Genomic DNA, 20,762 nt, shown 5'->3' with positions numbered 1-20,762 from the left:
CTCTACTTTATAGTATGCACAATTTTCTCTCTACATATTCTGATACATTAATTTCATACTTGAAAAATGTTTATGCTAGATCTTACTGGGTTTAATTAAGTTGTACTGGTTAATATATTGAAAGCCTATTTACATCTTGTGGCTTTCATGCCTTTCATCAGTTAGTTAATTTCATGTGAGTAATCTTGTATCACGGCTGGCGCGTAACGAGGCCCAAAAATAACTTCGTTTATTGATTTTAGTAAGGAATGACGATTGTTTCTTGTTATCATTGATTGGTTTTACGAATAGCCATCTGAAATGTTTGTGATTATGCCAGCACTGTTTTCCTTACCCTCGCCGATTTGCGCTTATCCCAGCAATATTATAAATGCGAAAGTTTGTAAGTCTGTTTGTTTGTTACCTCATCACGTCAAAACCGCTGAACCGATTAAGATGAAATTCGGTATACAGATAGTTTGAGTCCCGGGGAAGTCAAGGGACAAATAGGTTGAGATGATGACAATTCTTCAAATTAGTAAATTTCTTATTGTTTACTCTTGCCTCAAAAAATTAAATGTACCTACGATACGAGTATCATTCATAAGTTCAGAGTTCTTCTTACCCTGCACGACGCAGAGACGTGATCTAGGTTTGATTTAGAGTGACAGTTCTAGATTGACCTGTATCTATTTGAGAGTCCTGTCTGCCTATTATGCCAATCAATGTATAGTTACGAAATAATGAGAAACATTACAGAGAACGAGAATCCGGTGACTGCTTCTAAGGAACTTCTATTCATTTAGAAAATCTTGAATGTTACAAAAAACCGAAGATAAATAAAAAATATATTACATTTATGTACACAAAAGATACTTAACCGCTCGTTTGAGTTACGACGACAGCTCAATTCAAATTTTCGAAAACATTAATCGACATCAGGTCAGATGGAATTCGTTGCCAAATCCCTTTTTAAACGACGAAATTAATCATGTCGCTGAAAAAGTAATCTAGATCCCTGACTTCAGAATGTATACGTAAGTTTCCCCACTTTACAGTCTTCATGACTTACTATTTACTTACTTGACTTAGGTACTATAATGCAGTGCAGTATCTAGGGCGTCGGCTGACAAGGTAGGCGTGACTGTGGGATGCTCAGACAATGGAGGATTTCCTTATTGGTAATTATTACTAGGTGTGTCGGATTATTTAACAGCCAGTTATCTTTCCGGTTGAGTGAAATTGAGGTTGGATTTTCCTTGGTTTTTATTGAATTGTGAAATGAAATAATCTTATGAGTTTATTTCTACTAACGTAACGATATTTCATTATTACCACACAATGTTACGATAGATACATTTAAAAATATATCTTGTTTCAAGGAAGAAAATTAACCTGTCTAACGGAGAAGGAATTCTCATTTCTTTAATAAAACATCCAAAGGTATCATATGAAACTGTTTGATCAATTTGAAAAAGATATTGCTACTGTATCAAAGCCAGCTGTGTCAATTGGCTTGTATCAATAAATCGGGTATCGTTTTACTGGGCCAAGGTTAAGAGTCTGTTGTTCATAATTTACTGAAGTATGCTAACAGATGTGTATACTAAATACCTATTTGCTCTAGTAACCATGCTTCGATGAATATAGAAACCCTCAGTAGGTTTTCTATATTCATCGAAGCATGGTTGGTAGCACAAACTTAGTTGTTCCGAATGAAGCAATAGTATTTTGAAGATTTACCCGGCTCCCAAAAATCAATAACCCGAAGGCTAGTTTAGGAGACCAAAGCTAGGTGTTACTCTTATTTTGCCAAATTTTTGTTAAGGTTGGCCTCAAGTGATAAGGTGGAATTTAAACAGTGGAACAACTTATCCCCTGTAGTTAAAAATAGTATAAAAACCTTGAACTTGTAGCTTTTTGAACTCCACGCTGATATAAAATGTTTAACAAAAATAACAAAAATATCTTCTCTCGACTCTTGCGTGTTAATAGAGCCGTCAAACGTCTTGTATTTTTCCTACTGACTATCATTAAAGATAAGCGTGTCTACAACCTGAAGCCTTCATAAACTCGACAAATTGCTTTCTTCCCATCAGCCTTTAGAGAATAGGTAATAATGCAGCAAACTCATTACGTCCTGGCACGTTATGAAAATGTTGTTCTTTTTTTTCTTCTATAGCATTTTCTACTTCAGCCTCGTGTGCATCCGATATTTATTTCGAACCAATACGATATGAACCAATTGATTCTTCGCTTTTTGGAAATTGATTGTAATTTACCGTTTAATTTTCTTTTATCTTTCGCCATTTGTTCTAATGTACTTTAGGAATGTTCCAATGCTTTGGTTGATGATATTAACGATTAACCGTTAGATTAAGGTTACATTCGTTCATTAACAAAATGTTGAAACCACTGGAGATAATTTTAAAATGTCTGATAAGATAAATTAGTCCGTACAAACAGAAATCCGTTCCCTTTTTCTTTCAATTGTGCGAAGGTGCGTGGGAGAGATAGCTCTGTAGAAATAACTATAAGACTACCTATTTACTGTGTAATTTTTTTCAATAAAAAGTAATCCCAGCAAAAATGCCATGTCTTGGTTGACATACCATGATCTTATAAACAGCCAAGCCTAGGAAGAGGATGCTGTATTATACTTAGTTTCAAAATCATTCACTCACAGCGATGTCCTCTCCTTATCAACTAACGTCATATTTTCTTCCTTCCTAAAATTAAAGCCGTAACACTCACTTCAATTGAAATAAACAAGTTTATTTGTGCCACAGTGGACTTCAAAAGGTATTTTTTCTAATAGCCTTCGATGGCAAATTAGAAAGTTGCGATCATCGAGAAAATAATTTGTCGAAAGTGGCAGGCAAATCGATAGAAACCTGTGCGTTGTAGGGACCAACTTTAATGAGATAAGTTGGGATTAGATAGCGCTTTTAATATCTTTAATTATCGGTAGTTTTTCAAGACATTGTAGGAAAATAAAAACATTATTGTTGGTCGCTCGCTTTTATATCTAAATCTCTTGTAGGATATGGCCAGATGAAAGCTATCGTTTTCTCAAAGTCAACACAGCAATGTTCCATTGTACCATTAGCCAAATAAGTGGTCTATCAATTTTTAAACAAGTTCCTATCAAATGATTACGTCGCTAAAGTCGAACTTTCAAGTTGACAGAGACACGTCTATTGGCATTATTGTTTTATGACATGCAAACGATTATCAAATTTAGGGTGGTAGACCACATATTAGGCTGATGGTACATTTTAAATCGAAGCTCCACTAGTAATAATAAGGTCTTACTTATCCACTATAAAATATTTTAATTTTCATATAACGTTTTGTTTGTTTTTAATTCCAGTTGTGCGGCTGAGGCGATCCGGTCATAATGGGGAAGCTACTATCAAAAATCTTTGGCAACAAGGAGATGAGGATATTGATGCTGGGCCTCGATGCTGCTGGAAAGACTAGTATCCTTTACTAAATCATGTTTAGTCTGACCAAATTTGTGTGTGAAATGAAAACAGACTTGTCTGTTAACGTTAACCACTTATCATGATCTGCTCCACTGCAACAACGAAACATAGTTGCAAACACTATCATGGTATAGTCTGTGGTATAGTGTTAGTGGAACATGAACATGTTGTTATGAATGAAAGAGAAACTAAGCATATCCTTGTAAAACTGTTGCTATACTCAAGTATTTAACGTCAAAAATGTGTCAGTTACGGAGAAAGTGGCGCCCTCATTTAATTTCTAATCTTTCATGTGGGAGTGTGTTATTAGGTATTTCACCTGGAGATGGACTAATTGACTATCTATCTTATACCTTTAAACGAACAATTCTTGTATATTATACAATACAATACAATAACTATTTATTGCACACCCAACACATAGTAAGTAGCATTATAATATTTCGGGGATCTCGGAAACGTCTCCAACGATTTCGATGCAATTTGGTGTGTAGGGGTTTTCGGGGATGACAAATCGATCTAGATTAGTCTTATCTTTGGAAAAACGCTTATTGACGAGTTCTAGCCTGAGCTTAGCTCGGTCGGCCAGGTACTATTATTAATAATAAATAATTAAATCCCAACCCACGTTAACAGCCAAACAATCTTAAAACTTATTCTCAGCGATAAATTCAATATTCAAGACTGCTACTTCAAGATAAGTAGTTAAGTGGTGCTCGAATCGTTAATCGCAGAGAAAGGCTTATAGCCGGAGCCACTTATATTTCGCTACATCTTGAGCTGCGGATTCAATAAAATTAAACACAATGCCGTAAATTGTGGACGGGTGGGCTTTTCTACGTTCCTCGGCTATTTTAGCAGCGTAAACACCGCAGAGACTAAAGGAGTTAAAGGCGCAGATAGATATAAAGTTACTTCGTGCCGGATACTTTAGGTTTAATTTGGATGTCTGCCCTTGGTTCACCTTTTTGCCGGCCACTCGAGGAGGTTGATATATTGAGTTCTGTATTAAATACGTTTGAGATAGCCTAGGTGAATTATAACTTATAACGTACGTGCTTCGGGTAATTTTAACGATTCCATAAAACTTAAGCGTTGTTTGTGAAACAGTTTTTCTTACGAGACACGCAAATCCGAGATGGTTTTTTTGTTGGCGAAGACTATTTCAAATGAAATCGTAAAGAAATGTACCTACTTGTTACTATTCCTCATGGATGTCCCATGAAGGAATGTGACAGGACCAATGTATGCTCGTTTAAGTGACCTGTTTAATGGCTCAGTGATAAATAATTGCCATACACAATCGGGCGTAATTAATATACCTACTAGCGATGCAGTCGCTGCACAAATGCACGGTACGATAATTTAACGCTTCGTTGGGGAGCCAACTGCACAGCACAGTTTCGAAGTTTCCGCTGCGTGGTTTATTTGTGCGAGGTGGATTTAAAATGAGAAATTTGAAATGAACCTCCAACGTATCTAGTTAATTTTAATAAAATTTACAGCTATATTTTAATAATAAACTATAAACAATTACTTTGCTCACCCGCGACCTTGTGATAGCTATGTATGTCTATGCAACAAATATTTTAGTAAGTAATTATGGAATCGAGATGGAACTCGACAGCACCTATACTTGGTTTGGATTTGGTACAGTCAAGGATTTTAAACATTTTACTTATCTATCATTGTAATATATTAGTGTATTTCAATTCAGAAATGTAAATGTTTAGATAGTTTGATGGGGAATTTCAATATTTGAGACGCCAATTGGCATTGATCACTTTTTTACAATGTGGTCTAATTCCAAAACCATTTCGAGGAATAGGTTTATTAAATCATTTTATAACATTTTTGGAAAAAAATACTAATTGATCGTGTGTATATTTGCAAAATAACGTTTGACCTTTGTTTGACTTTCATCGTAAATAAACGTTATATAACTAAACCGCCTAATTCTAACACTGCCAGGTGACAGAAAACACTACGTTTTTTGAAATAATTGTGATGGGGAACGAAAAACGTAGTTTTTAACGCCATGGCCACTATGGTTAAGTAGCTATAATTCCGGTAACTTCTAAATAGGGTAAAAAATTTAAAACGCAACTAAAACCAAAATCCTTCAAATAGGTGTCTTAAATTCGCCTATTTTATGAAGAAAAAAAAACTTATAAGAATAAACATTGTTTTTTATGAGTCCAATGCCAATTGACATTGTTCAAACCAAGTATCAGATGCTTTAAGTCGCCGAGAGTTGATAACTATTATGACGACGTCTAGAAATAGCGACTGTAGCTTAATTACAGGCGTCCCATACATCGCGCTAACCGAGTTTCGTGGTACAGCCAAGTGTAAAAATATGATTCATACAGTTCAAAAAATGTTACCACAGCCTTAATACGTCAGCAAAGGAGTACGTGGTACATATTTTTGGAGCCTTGCATATGTTAGTAGTTTTACACTCGTTTGTACCATGCATTCAGTTCTTATCAAACGTGCGCCCGTCGAGTTAGCGGACGTGGCGGCCGTATTGCTTGCTATTTCGTTCTGGAATGGGCTTGAGTGTGACGGTAGGGTGTTCACGTGTTGTTTTATGTTTTATAATATTACTATAGTATTTGAGATTAAAATACTTGAATAAGAGGGCGGCAAAATTATCTTTCGTCCGGGCTGACGCCCACGCTACGTCACGCATGTTATGGCTTCCTTCCTTGTATGTTGACGACTTGAAATCACAACATGCAGTGAAGTAGGTATTATTGTATATGTGTCACGCGAGACGTAGAGGAGATAAATCACATAGTATTACTAATAATACAATTCAGAACAAAAACAGGAAAAACCAATTTTGCAATACAAATAAATCAAAAGGTTATTGGCTCTGATTCAATATGTTTGCAAAACCGGCATTCAACTTTTTTAAATAACCTATACGATGTGTCTCATTTCTGGGCAAAGGCCTCCCCTTTCTCCTTCCATTTGTTTCGATTAGTTGCGATTCCAGCAGCACTGGCAACATTTTGCCGAAGCCAACAATTTATTACTGAATAAAATTTTAATCGTTTAATTGATTGTTTTAATGTCGTAATACATTATCCTTAACATTACCTTCAGCTATTTTGTATAAATTAAAATTAGGTCAGTCAGTCACAACGATACCCACGGTCGGTTTCAACGTGGAAACTGTCACGTATAAGAACGTCAAATTCAACGTTTGGGACGTCGGGGGGCAAGACAAAATACGACCGTTATGGAGGCATTACTACACAGGTGAGCGTTTCATTATTTACACTTACATTTACCCGCTGCTCCACTTCCATTAATAAATGGCCATGGAATTCTTCCAAAAATTGCACCGTTGTATACAGAACACCCGTTCATAATTTTTATGACTCTAAACTTAGAGGATGAGATTTCGGGATTTTACGTACTTGCATCCCGATCCCATAAAAAGAAGTATTGCGTTATTCTCAATCAAAATTTCATCAAAATCCGTCCAGCCGTTATGGCGTGACGCCAAACCGCAAAAAAGTTTGTTGGCGAACACTAAACTCCTTATTTTTATATGTGGATAAATACTCGAACTGCCACTAAGTATACTCTGTCACAGGGCTTCCCAAACTTTTTCAGTTTGCGGCGCAATTATAGGCTAAGTACTTTGTCACGGCGTCCTTGCAGCTACAGACACAGGCTAGTTGAAATAAGCAATGATGATTTTTGCTAGATTGCCTAAGTTTCCAGTAACAGGAGCCCCACGCAGGTAGACACCACCGCCGCGGCGCACAGTTTGGGAACCCCTGCTCTATCATGTTTAGCTATAGATATTGTTAGCTCAGGTACATAACTAAGTTAGAATTACTAAATATTTAAATATTTTGACGCTATCTAATAATAAATGAATCTTCTCGCCATACAACAATTTTAGAGAAAGGAACTTAATAACTTCAAGAACCGCCCACTTAATCTTCAATTTTACTGAGTACTTCTAAGATCTCAAACTTCTGTCCTTCATTTTCTTAACTGTGAAAGTTTTCCGACGAGAGGTTCTTAAATAATTCCACTCCACTATCCTACTCCACTTTACAATTTACGTATTTCCCAGTGTAAGTCGTAAAACTTTGACTTGTTATCATTTATTAATTTGTACTCGTTTCCATGCCGTGACAACTAGTGAATCGGCACAAGCGGTCAATACAATGTTCTAAGCCGTGTTGTGCTAAAGAGTTTTGCTTGTGTTGAAAGTCCCTAGGCGCCACCTTTCTCAACCTTGTTTGTTCATAGTTTGATATTGAAGATTGTTATACTGAGCTTAAAATTAGTAAGTCAAGGGAACTTACCTCTTACCGTGCCCTACATAATGCGGCTGAAGTAAAATATAGAGAGGCTGTCAAACGCGAGTGCCCAATCTAACACTAGAATGTTAAAGTAGCTTGGAACTCGTCGGTTTTCTTCGTTTTCTTAAAGATTCATATGAGACAGAAAAAAGAAACCGATATTCTGGTGCAACTTCCTAACGACTTTAATAACGTAATCTATGCCAATAATGGGCTTTTACGTACCGAATATAGTTGGCAAGCGAGTGCTGAGGGGCTACTACGAAACTCGCAAATCGAAGTTCGTATTGCACCGTCCCTTTCACTCGCCTATCTACTAAATGACATAAGCGTCAGCGGGACGGCAACATACGAAGTTCGAGTTTTGCACTGCGTAGTATAGGGCCTGTAGTCTTACATGCATGTACCTACAGATACTCATTCTGCGTAGTCTAAAGCTTAAGAACTTTGTAAGTTACTGCTCCAACATGTACCGGACGATATCTGTGATACGCTCCCTAAATCATTATAACGGTGACACCGAAATAGCGGTCGCACAGACCGGCTGATCAGAACTGATGCTGTCCAGAGATATGAGCATGCTGCAATCTGCCAAAGAGCTTCAATATATTCCTGCTTCTTGTATTACTGTAAAATATGTTTGTCTATACATTTACAGGCACTCAAGGTCTAATATTCGTGGTCGACTGCGCGGACCGGGACCGCATCGACGAGGCGCGCCAGGAGTTGCACCGGATCATAAACGATCGCGAGATGCGCGACGCTATCATACTCATTTTCGCCAACAAGCAGGACTTGCCAGATGGTAAGCGACCAGTTTCATTATTAGATGTTAGTGGCTCTATGATCTGTTAACCTCACAAATCTATTTTTTAAGTTTTAACCCCTCATATGTCCTGACACAGATATGTGCCAAATTTAAGGCTATATTTTTGTATTTCTTTTTAAATCAGCAGAATATGTGCTTATTAAAACAGAAGAGACTAGAATTCAGTACTTTTTTAGTTCCAACATACGTGGGGTTAAACCTGTATGGCTCTACCATTTTATTTTTTTCCAAAAACTGAATCGACGACGACAAATTTCACGAGTGTTTGTAATGCGACCTGTAGAGGAGGTTAGCCAGCCGGATAGACATTATTAGAAATGGAGAGCGTAGAGAAGTCACCTTTGTTGATTGTTAACCCTATACGTTGAAGCTGCGTTTCCACCAGAGATGTGCGAGGAATGTTTATCGTGAACCAATAGAAACGCTTCATTTACCCATCCTCGCTCAGCGCAGCTCTAGTGGAAACAGTTGAGCGGAGCGAGGATAGGAAAATGAAGCGTTTCTATTGGTTCATGACAAACCTCGCATCCCATCCTCGCACGCACATCTATGGGTGAAACGTAGCCTCAGGTGGTTCCAATTCTGTAGCCGATTGCAAACAGCAATAGGAGACGATCGGCGTCGGTGGTGTCACATCGTATGCTGCATAATACGATACATTAGAATCTATGATGCAGCAGCACTACAGTCTGCTACGGACCCGAAACTTAACTTAGCTTACTCATTTCGCCTCTTTTCCATTCCAGCGATGAAGCCGCACGAAATTCAAGAGAAGCTCGGCCTGACGCGCATCCGCGACCGCAACTGGTACGTGCAGCCGTCGTGCGCGACCTCCGGCGACGGACTCTACGAAGGGCTCACCTGGCTCACCAGCAACCACAAGTTATGAGCTGCGGAGTAGGCGGGGCCGGCGCGCCGCCACGCCACGCCACGCCACGCCACGCCACGGTGAGGATACCTTTACATAGCAGTGTGCGTTATATAATGCGTTATAAGTGTGCGTTATAATGCGTTATAAGTGAGAGGCAGCAGTAACAGCATTCTAAGGATGATAGCTAATAAGTTTAACTGTCCTATAATGTGGAAACTTGCTTAAAGTACAAAATCACAATTATTTTAATTTGTTGTTACTTATGTAGGTTATGGATAACTAGCATAATTGAGGACCTCTCTGTTGTCTGAAAATTTTAAAATTAGAGCGTTATCACACTGTAGATTTTTGGCCGAGTTGAAAGCAAGCAACATTTTCGCCGCGAGTGTACAATAGGTTTTATGATGCTTGAGTGTTATACGCAGCTCGCTGTGCGCTCGCAGTAAACTCGTTGCGCGCTCGCTTCGCTTTCAAACTTGCCCACAAATCGCTCGCTCTTATGGTCAGTATTTTTTACGGTCATTTATGAACCTTTGAAAATTTTTGCTTTCAATTAGGTCCCATTAGCACCAAATCAGTATCTGACGATTGGATCCTAAGGAAATCGAGGCAACTCAGGATATCTTTATTCAATTTAGGCTATAACAAGCACACTTATGTGTAGTTCTAAGCCCCTTCTATAATTGGTCATCTAATAAGAATGTTAGTATAATGTAACTATAACATTTCTTTTATTAAACCTTTTTTTATTTGATTTTATGGCAATAAAGAGCAACATAGGGTCTCCTGATGGTAAGAGATATACCACCGATAAACTTCTGCAATACCAGGGTTATTGCAGATGCGTTGCCAACCTAGACGCCTCGGATACTGTAATACCTCAAGTGCCAGTAATTTCACCGGCTGTCTTACTCTCCACGCCGAAACACAACAGTAAACTGTACTACTTTTGTCCCCTCGCTGACGGGACAGAATAGTAACAAGAAATAGTTGATCCACTCAAATAATCGTTTCTATTGGTATGTACCAAAGAAAAGAACACATTCCTCGCAATCGCAACACATCCCCGCACATCTCTGGTAGAAAAGCAGCCATAATTAAATGCTTAATTACTAATTGTAATCGTTGTTCGTTTCAGGTGAAGATTTCGATGCCATTTAATTTAAGTAAGCTGCGCCCGTGCCGTCGAATCTTGTATTTCCATGTGAACCAGTGTCGATGTACTGAACGAAATAACACTTAGTGAAGGTGCAAACAAAGCAAGACTGTCTCCAGTGTCCGAGAGACCGCACCAAGGACTATTCAATTACTAGTTAGTTAGCTACATTCGTGAACAAGACTCGTCACGCAATTGAAAAAATCAATTATTCCATTATTTAATTAAAAAAAATTAGAAGTTTGTTGTATCGATTGATTTATTATTTTTTTATGTTATTTAAAAGATGATTACTTAGAGTAAAGATTTTTTTTATTATATTAATTTAATGTGTACCTCCAATTTTGTATGATAGTTAGTATGGTAGAAATTCAAAGTTTTTAATGCATTAATAGTAATCAAGTGAATGAAATGAGTGTTGGAGGATGAACGCAATATGTATATTTCTCAAGTAAGAGCTAATGCACGCCTGCGCAGTAACTTTCTAGATATTTGTTTTTGTATCTTGACTGTTTCTAGATTACCAACTATACAATATATTATATGTAATATAATATAGTTGTCTTTATTAACTTTTAGACAAAAGTAATTTTTGAAGACTTTGACTCCAAGAAAGCAGTAGCATAAGCCGTTCATATTTGTATGTGTAAAATATTTAAAGTAATAACGAAAGTATAGTCGTCCATTATGTTAACCTAAACAGTCAAGCTATAAATACAAAAATGTTGTAAATCAGTGTACATATTGATGTTTTTCACAATGTATGTACATAACGAAGAGTATCTTATAATCTATCTTTGATTTGATGTTGCTATATTTTGTGTGCAAAGCTGTAATAGTCCAGAATTCATAGATCAAGAATTATGCATTAAATCATACAGATTGCAACACGAGTCACGTAAGTATTAAGTAAGTCTTGGTTAAATTGCCACGATACGCGATATATACTTCGAATAGCTTTGGTCTTTCATAAGTGTGAACGAAATAGAGTCTGGTTATCTCCCGTTTTTATTTTTACACACTGAAAGTGATCGACTGACCCACTTCTTTCTACTTCGTATTGTGTTCTAAGTAGCTTGATATTTGCAAAGTCAGTGTCAAAGAAAAATAACTTTTTTTGTTACTATAGGGTTAAGTACGCGAAAATTTTCAAGAACATCGAAAACTTGTGTTGCCCGTACGTTACCAATTTACATAATCAGCACTGGTAGGGGGCAAGTTACATATTACCTAAATTAATAGGTCCTGGCGCTTTGCAGCCGCTGCCGTGGCGCGTTCGCTTCGCTCGCTCGGCTCGCGAGTTGTGGTACTTTTACTGGACACTCATCGTTGCTTCGCTCGTCATACCTAATTTCCGGAACCTAAATTGACAGTTAAAGTGACCAAAATCTTTTTGAAGTGTGAAATATTTATTCCCTTCCAGTGCTGGTAATAGATAGTTATAATACGGGGAACAAGGTGTGAGTTCAAGGTAAAAAGTTATGTTTGGCATTGATTGATTAGCTCTTGTCCTAATTTGAGGCATTCTCATTAACAAACTCCAAAAGTAATAGGTACAAATATCTTAAAGCCACCGAATTGGCGTAAATAATCATATTGTGTCTGTCTGCTTCAGTTTTGTTTTTTTTTATCCCTGGTTACTTTGAAGCCAAATTCATTTGGGCAAGGAGAAAAACACTTCCTAGACTAGGGAACGACTAGTGTGAATAAAAGTTTTCATAGTTGCATAATTTCTATTTTTTTCGGTACCTACAAATGTACATTATCAATTATGAATGTGTTTTATATTACCTTCTTAACCAGTAACCTGACCAAAAACTACTTTCAACATTATTTGATAAATTATAATAAGGTTTTTTTCAAGTTTGAACTCAAGAAAGTGTTGTTCATCTTCGCCTAACCAGTTTGCTTTCAAAGTAAAGGATTAGGAGTATTATATACTTCACGAGATCTTGTTTAGTTGTATGCTAGGATGTTTTTCAGCTTACAGCTTTTGATGTACCACGGAGTTGTGTATCGGGACCATCCGATTAGAAGATGCAAGTTCTTCCATATTTGTAGGTATTGACATGTCTTACCTTAAATCATTTAATCAAAATGTCAATCAAACTGTTATTCTGTTACTTCTGTTCCTTTGTGATATGATTATTTTATGTTTACCAGTTTCCTGTACTATTGGTTAATACTCTGAACTAGTAATAATGACATGACAATATTTATCTTCGCTTTTGTTAGATTACTGCAGCCAAATTTGGTATAAAATTATCTTGCACGTTCCTAGATGATTATTGTGATTCAAATCGCAGGCTATTTGTTATTCTGGTAATTATCACAGTGTAGGTATACATAATAATACCTAATGCGATTATCTGTAACAGTTTGATAGTACCTATATAGCTCCTATGTTAGACGCGATTGTCAGGACTCACTCAACGAATAATGTTTTATGGTGATAGTAATTACGTAAACCCTGTGTCATTGGACGGTTTCAGACTAGCGTTTTATTTATGCGTATAAGCTCGTTTTTGGAAGCGGGTTTATCCGCGTACAGATGTGGTTGAACACACAAGAATGAGAACGCGCGTTAGGTTAATCTAGCGCGCGTGGAAGTACGTATGCCTTACGCATGCCAAAGCGACCGTATGCGTGCAGAAAAAACGTTAGTCTGTAACCGCCCTTAGCTAACGTTCGGCAAGCGTTCGCGTCTAGAACGTTCCAATATCAAACTGCGACAAGCTAAAGCTCAGGTATGTTACGTGCCGCACTCTAATCACTGTCCAATTTTAAATAGGTTACCAGTCTCATAACTCATAAGGTCTTTGCAGAAAATGTACACAAAAGTTTCGCTTTAAAAAAGGTGCAATTAAATTAGTAATTGTAATGCACTTGTGATGTATAAATTGAGTTAAATATAAATTGTATTTAGTTTAAATTTTGAACCTAATAGTATTGGTGCGTTATATTATATTATCGGGAAGCGAAAGTGTGGGTACGAATTACAGTCTGCTGTATAATATTGTAGAAAGTTATTCAATATAAATTCACACTTAAATTTTGTTTTATTAAACTAGCAAAATACGGTCTAACAAAAATATTATCTTTTCTCCTTGTTAACAACATCGCGCCCATGTACCCGAATTGTGTACAGTCGAGTTCATAAACTTCTGAGCAAAGAGAATATAACCACTACATTATAACTGGTCCCAAACTGGTCCTCAATAGTGCGACACTAGCGCAAACCGTCAGGTCTCTTTATATTTTGTCGCCATGACAGATCATGACCAAAGAGTATTAGTACCTATATGAGTCGTTTGCGTCGAAAAGTTTAAACGAGTAATTCTTGTAGATATACAAGGTGGTAATTAAATAACTGAAAACCAGAAAGTAGTTGGCTCAGAATCGAGACTAGAGTCGATTACACTATGTTTTAAATTAGGTTGTGTTTCTGTTTTTAAATCCCTTTTTTATTGTGCCCGGTCTAAAAGTTACGACTGCAACAGGCGCTAATTAAATGTTTTAGCCAGGTTCCATACTATTTTAATAATTTAATACTGGCCGGTTTGCTGTCACTGTGTGTTTTTCTTTTAAAACTTCAAAGCGCAACTGACACATACAAATCATGAGTGTAGAGTTAGAAATGAAGTAGAATTACTGACTTAGCAAAACACACGAATATCTTTTAAAATAATAAGGTATTCAAAAATAAATGCTATATATTAACTTAAAATGAAAATAGTAGATTGTACAACAACAGAGCCATTTTTATACGTATAGGCGAGGGTGGATATACACGTCGAGGGGAAAATGGGTTTAATGCTAGAGTTTTACACTCTGCTTTTCACTTCGATGGCGAGGCAATGAAATAGCAACAGTGGAACCAATTATTCACTTTTATTTTTTATGCATTATTATAATAATTCCATTATTTTAATTTTACTGATTTATTATGACTGATTCGATTGATTTTTAGTTTTATATAAATTAAAAAATATAACTATAGAAACTTTTTTGTTTGTGGCTGTTGACTCCTGATTACCTTGGTCTTAAGTTGGTATTAGACGAAGATTTTATTTTATGCACTAGAGCATAAAAAGTCATTTTATATCGCCTAGATACAGCATAAACACGAACTTTACGAGCATGAGAAGTGAAAAAATATTTTTGGGGTGTCGGAGGTTTCAGTTACTTATTGAATTAACACCTTGTATATGTATATATATTTCAGGGATCTCGGAAACGGCTCCAAGGATTTCGATGTAATTTGGTTTTCGGGTGTGAAAAATCGATCTAGCTTGGTTTTATCTCTGGGAAAACGCTTGGTACTGAGTTTTAGCCCGAGCGGAGCTCGGTCACCCAGATATGATATTATGGCATAGGTACTCAAAAACTGACTGTTTTGTGCTAGTGCTGCACTCTGACGGCAGAAAATAGCAGTAATATTCCCTATTAAAATCTCAGTTAATACTGATACAAGTAAAGTACAAATAATATAAGTTTCAATACGTATTTATTATCTCATTGAGCATCCAACCAATATACATGACAAGTTTCCCAAGAGTTTCCTTAGAAGTTTGCATCAGCCTCATTATTTTTTGACGCGCTTTCAAGCCAATGCGACTGCGATACGTGAATTTGTGATGAGCAATCATTTAAAGGTAGCTTAGCTTACAATGGACTAGTAAATGCATTAGTAAAGTTCAGTTTCAACTAGTACTGTTATCTGTTAAAGTGGAGGAGGTAGAAGAGTCTGCTGCGGTGTCATCGCATCGTGGAGGGAGAATGATTTGTAGTTCTTCGTTTAGCTGGACTTCGTCTTCTGGTACTATGTCGACTGGTACTCGGGCGTCGTATTCTTCGTTTAAGGATTCGCCACTGAAACGACATAAAACAAACTTAAATTACGGCGAGATGTAGAGTCGAATTCGTGCAAGTGCCAAATTAAAGCGAGTGCGCTTTTCTCCAATCTTGTATTATCCAGCAGAGGCAACCTCGGGTGAGTGCCAGTCCCGATCCGAGGCAACGCAAGTGGAGATGCTGCCTAAATCTGAGGCCCGCCGCACCATTCACAAGGCGAATTCCTCGCTGCGGGCCGAATCACATTTTGTCTGTTTTTTGGTGCGCTCAAAAGACGCCTCAGACCGAGCCGTTCATTCAGTGGAGACGGGCGCTTCGCCTCAAATCGGAATGTATGCGCACAGCAGCTAAAAACTTCCTCTAAGTTTTTTGTGTAGGTACGTTGTACTTATCTATTCTCTTTTTTAATAGTCTGTCTATACTATAGTGACTATTAACACATTAGCTGCTTCACCCACGTCTGGTGGCGTCGCGTTTTTGACACAAAACAGATAGGTACAGAAATCAATCTACATACAAAGTGCGCTCGAGCAACGTAAATATACATGACACTGCTCACAGACACGATATCTCGGACCGGTTGGGCCCAGTGCGACAGAGCCCAGAGCAACAAAAAAAAGTTATTATAACTGTTCAGTGGAAGGTAGTTTCAACATTAAACGGTGAATTGTCGTTTTTTAAGCTACCAGTAGTGGTAACAATGACATTAAAATGAAAATACTTTAGTTATTATTAATTAATAATTCCGTTCTTCCCGTTTCATTCTCAACAATAAATCAAACAACTAGATACGAGTGCCACTATCACGATAGTTTTTTGTGCATAAGACATTGTTGACAACCCTAGAGAGACCGCCGAGCATATTACTCGTAGGTATGAAAGTGAAGTAGGTATGTACATAGGTACATGTGATTGACTTCTGTACCTATCTGTTTTGTGTTTTAATTTGAACTTTAAGCATCGAGAGGGAGTAGTTTCATTTAGCCAAGTCGAGACTTCTCGGTCTGAGGTTGCTCAAATGACCTCGCGGCTTTAGATATAGCCTATGTTCAAGGTATAATGGGGCAAAGACGACGTCATCATGAATGATATCTCAGTGAAATATCTTTGGCGGGTTCAGTTTGAGATACTTTGTATAACCTACAGCATGTTCCAGGCTGAACTTACTCGAGATGGTCTCCGGCTTTTGTCCCAGCCAGCACGGAGGTGTAGAGGCGAGCCCTGGCGCCGTGGAGCCGCATGCCGATCGGCACGTCTTCTGCACCGGAACGTGTCTCTGGAATCGGGTGGAGGCCTGCAGCGTTCGCTAAACAATGGACAAGGGGAAAAGTAAGTAGAATTAATATAGTGATGGAACCCAGAAGTCGTGTAGAATATCGATTTGGAACGACAATTGTGCGAAAATTTAAAAGTGCAGAGTGAAAACTGAATGAGTTTCTCCACTATCCGACAATCTTAGCTTTAATTCTAGTTATCTGTTACTGTTCTAGGAAACTGAATCCAGTACCATCGATTTCATTATGATTTCTTTGGCAGATGTGTGGGATGTCGACGTTAACAGCACAAAGGTTCTACCCTGATAGGTGATTCAGTTTCCTCGAATGTAGGAACAGTCGAACCGTAGAACGTTCTCACAGTACTAATAAATTCCATTGTCAAGCAATGCCATGTCACTATGATTTTCTCCACGAAATGGTTTCACAGCGGGACACGATTCAGTTGGTTCGAGTGTACCTACCTATCTGTCTTTGACGTTGAGATTCATCTCGATTGCGATTTTAGAAAAACTTAACTTAATTTTTCGAAACCGAAAATTGTGGCTGAGGCCGGTTAAACTTCAGATATTTTGAAGGAAAAATCTAATTAGGCCAATTTTCGCATCTCCAGCCGCCCATCGGTCAAAGTTAATGAATAGCTGACAGGTCAATAAGGAGCGAATGATTAATTGCCCCATTTCCAAGTTGTCTCAAATATTTTGTTGGTAGTTCTGAGACTAAAGTTAAAACGACGATAAGTAATTTTTAAGTGTTCTTATTAAGTATACTTATTTGGTTTTTCAAAAGAATGGCGGAGGTAAGATTAAGATGTCAGTTAGTTTTAAGAATTAATGCCTGTTACGAAATTTTTTTCACATGGTGTTACATATAAATTTAAAGTTGATGCAGTTTTTTTTTTGGTAAGTAAGTAGTGTAGGTTAGTTAGATATGTACCATCATCTGCACAACAGTTTTCTTTTGTTCGCAGATCTCTGTTCCGAAGATTTTCCTCAGGAGGCATCATGATTTTCGTGATTTCGTCTTGATTTTCTGTAAAAAATATATAAATTCCGGTAGGCTGGTCAAAGAACTGAAGTATAAATTAAGCAGGATTAACTGTGTGAGAATTATGCATGATATTGCATTCGTTCGCTCGACAGACGAATATCGCCGTCATGTCAGCTTACGTGAATAAGGTAGGTGAAGACTCTAGAAAGGCAGTGGATTTAGTTATAGCACAAGGCACTCTTTTCCGCTCCGGCTGCTGGAGGCAACGGAATGAATGGCAGTGCTGAAATAGACATTTAGGGTCTCCTTGCATATTTATCGACGCGAAATCGGCAAAAGCCGATTTAGAAAAACGCTTTAGGGCCAGTACAGACGGACTGCATCCCAACTGCAACGTAACCGCAACTGCCGACTGCCCATACATTTTTCCGTTGAAGCTAGATTGCAGTCCATCTGTCCTACTGGTCCTTGTGTCTACGCAATAAGAGCGAAAAACACGTCGGCCGAGCCGATCCAAGCCGAACCATGCCTTTTTAGCTCTCTGGGGAGACACTTACCGCTCCTAGAAGCCACAAACGAGGGGACGTCAGAAGAGCCCCGGAACAGCAGCTCCAGCTCGTCCGGCGTCAGACGACGCAAGTACGGCACACGCTTCAGGTCCGGTCGGTGGAGGCAACGGAACGAATTCCGGTGCTGCAAGTTAATAGGTAAGCAAATAGTCTTAAAAAACTTGCGGCGGCGTTGGGAGTTGCCTAGAGTTTTGTGAAGCCCGTTAATTTTCTATGGTCTAATTATCATGGGAACTCTTAGGAATTTCATTTCGAAATTGATCCGCGGTATTTACTTATCACAAATAATTTATGCATCGGAAATAAAACCGCTCCTTATTTTTACGGGAGTACAAAAGATCCGTATTTAAGCTACGTGTAAGAGTCAGCAACAATAGCCCGGGAAAGGTTCTTTGTATTTCATTGTTGCTTTGTGTTGCCAAGTTTTATAGGTATTTTTAACATGAAAAAACATAAAACTTGGCAACACAAAGCAACAATGCTTTAGCCAAAAAAACAAAAATCTTCGAAATGTAAGGATATACCATCCCTCATCATCATTATATTAGCTGTAGGACGTCCACAGTTGGCTATACTTATGACTCCCCCATATCCCTTCACTTCAGTTGCTTCGGTTGGAAGTGGCCTGCATCCACCGTGAACCCGCGGCCTTAAACAGGTCATCCGTCCATGTCGTTGGTGGACGTCCTACGCTGCGCTTGCTGATCCGTGGTCTCTATTCGAGAACTCTTTGGCCCCAACAGCCATCAGTTCATCGTGCTATACGGCTTGCCCATAACGGTCGTAATAATTAAAAATAACCTTGACAAGTCCAGGCGCGACCTGCAGCTTCTCGCAAGCATGTGAGAGACTGAGGCTTTGGATCACGTTGCCGTGTTTCACTGAGATAGCAGATAGCCCGCTGCGCACGAGATCTTCGTTTATCTGAAATTTTCAAACTTTTATTTATCAGTTTGTCAGTCCGATGAGTCACCTGTGCCTCGTGGGTTTCACTGGTGCGGACAGCAGCAGATGTGTACTTATGAGCTGTTTTCACTTTCAAAATGATTTACACGCATTGGCAGTACTCGTGTGTAGTTCATCTCGAGCACCGTAACAGGTCATACATTTTTGTTACTGACTTTCCAAAGTTTCGTTGTACTTTAACTTGAAAATTTCCTGTAGATAGAATTTTTAGCAGCTTTTGAACTCCAACTAATCGGCAAACATAACGCACCGCACCAATAACATGTATAGGGGCGGGACGGAGGATGAAATTGACATAGCCAAGTTAATTTAGGTACCTACTTACACGTGTGGCCACCTGTCTCTATTCAGTGCGCTAATATTTTTGTTTCTATATAGGTACACATACCAATTAACTGTCAATCTAAATAAAACCTACTTACTCATGACCTTTACTTTATTATGTTCGACAAGTCACCCTACAAAATTTGGAAGCTTATTGAATGAAGAGGGGTCCGAATTTAATCAGTGCCCGTTTTCAATATAAACGTTTTGCGGAGGGACAAAAACCTCACCCGCATATCGGAGGCCATCAATCAAGCAGGACAGTTTGGACTAGGCTTACCAGACGTCAGGATTTGTCAGGAAAAAGGATTTTGAGAGTTGTGATGTACCTGATATTGCCTAATTAAGCTCCCATGAAACATTATTTGGAAAATTACAAACAATAAAGATGATCCGAATACATCGGAACTAGTTGGCCCTTTCCTTATTTATAATCTTGAGTTGAACCGTTTAATTTGTATAATTTTCCAAGCTGTATGTTTGTCACAGCAGACTGTATGACGCTTTAATAACTGCTCTTTTCACAAAAGGCTATTTTTAGACTATTTTTTGAACTGAAAAGTATTTATTCAGAAGGGCGAAGTACGTCTAAATAGCAGTTATTAATGCTTAAAAAGTTTGAACAACTGGGATAAAAAATAGCCTGTGTATTGTTAAACGTCTCGCTAACTAAATAGTCAATTTAATCCAAATCCATCCAACTGTTTTAGAGTGAACCGTAACAAACACTAGCACGACCGCATAAGGATTCATTTTCAAATTACCTGCAGCTCCCTGCCTTCACAGCACGGTACCAGAGGTGGCAGTTCCTCTTTCAGTTTATGGGTTGAGTTCAGCCCAGTTGCCATATTGTCTCCACTGGCCACTGGGTTCATAAGGAGCAGCGATGCATTAGAAGACCGTCTCTCCTTCACATCCAGCTGATCTGAAGATGGGTCTTTTGCGAAAATAGTGTGGTTTACTTCCTTCACCGACGTCATTATTGCTTGGTGGTCATGTATTAACTGCATTGTAACTTTACTATGTTTTTGCTGGATTTTGTTGGAAAAATATGATGGTACGAGTGTTTGTATTTTTTTTCAGTATTCACATTTTAACTGAAAATTTGACACTGACTTGTTTGATTCG

At 38.2% G+C, this 20,762-nt stretch overlaps 2 protein-coding genes across 2 annotated transcripts in view; one reads left to right on the top strand and one right to left on the bottom strand.

Annotated features, from left to right (window-relative positions):
- Arf6 (ADP-ribosylation factor 6) overlaps positions 1–13,709 on the top strand; it is a 44,577-nt gene extending 30,868 nt beyond the window's left edge. Inside the window, exons 3-7 of the mRNA XM_074100973.1 lie at positions 3,353–3,461; positions 6,582–6,737; positions 8,460–8,606; positions 9,377–9,578; positions 10,640–13,709. Of these exons, the coding sequence (XP_073957074.1) occupies positions 3,380–3,461; positions 6,582–6,737; positions 8,460–8,606; positions 9,377–9,519 (528 nt within the window). The 5' untranslated portion in view covers positions 3,353–3,379 and the 3' untranslated portion in view covers positions 9,520–9,578; positions 10,640–13,709. The remainder of the gene's footprint in view (positions 1–3,352; positions 3,462–6,581; positions 6,738–8,459; positions 8,607–9,376; positions 9,579–10,639) is intronic.
- Positions 13,710–15,147: 1,438 nt separating this feature from the next.
- LOC141437990 (uncharacterized) lies at positions 15,148–20,762 on the bottom strand. Its single transcript, XM_074101600.1, has 6 exons — positions 20,399–20,762; positions 19,146–19,268; positions 18,333–18,468; positions 17,722–17,817; positions 16,679–16,817; positions 15,148–15,529 (listed from the first exon to the last, which is right to left on the bottom strand). The coding sequence occupies exons 1-6, from the start codon at positions 20,642–20,644 to the stop codon at positions 15,361–15,363; spliced, it is 909 nt and encodes a 302-aa protein (XP_073957701.1). The 5' UTR covers positions 20,645–20,762; the 3' UTR covers positions 15,148–15,360.

The sequence above is a fragment of the Choristoneura fumiferana genome, chromosome 18, assembly GCF_025370935.1.
Source record: "Choristoneura fumiferana chromosome 18, NRCan_CFum_1, whole genome shotgun sequence".
Taxonomy (NCBI): Eukaryota; Metazoa; Arthropoda; class Insecta; order Lepidoptera; family Tortricidae; genus Choristoneura; species Choristoneura fumiferana.
Note: the sequence above shows the minus strand (reverse complement) of the source record. Positions and strands in the feature narration are given on the sequence as shown.

Coding starts and splice junctions, on each gene's coding strand:
- LOC141437990 (XM_074101600.1), bottom strand. CDS start 20,644: ATGCAGTTAATACATGACCACCAAGCAATAATGACGTCGGTGAAGGAA. Junction 18,469..19,145: donor TCGCGCCTGGACTTGTCAAG/GTTATTTTTAAT, acceptor ATTAACTTGCAG/CACCGGAATTCGTTCCGTTG. Junction 16,818..17,721: donor AAACTGTTGTGCAGATGATG/GTACATATCTAA, acceptor TCCATTGTTTAG/CGAACGCTGCAGGCCTCCAC.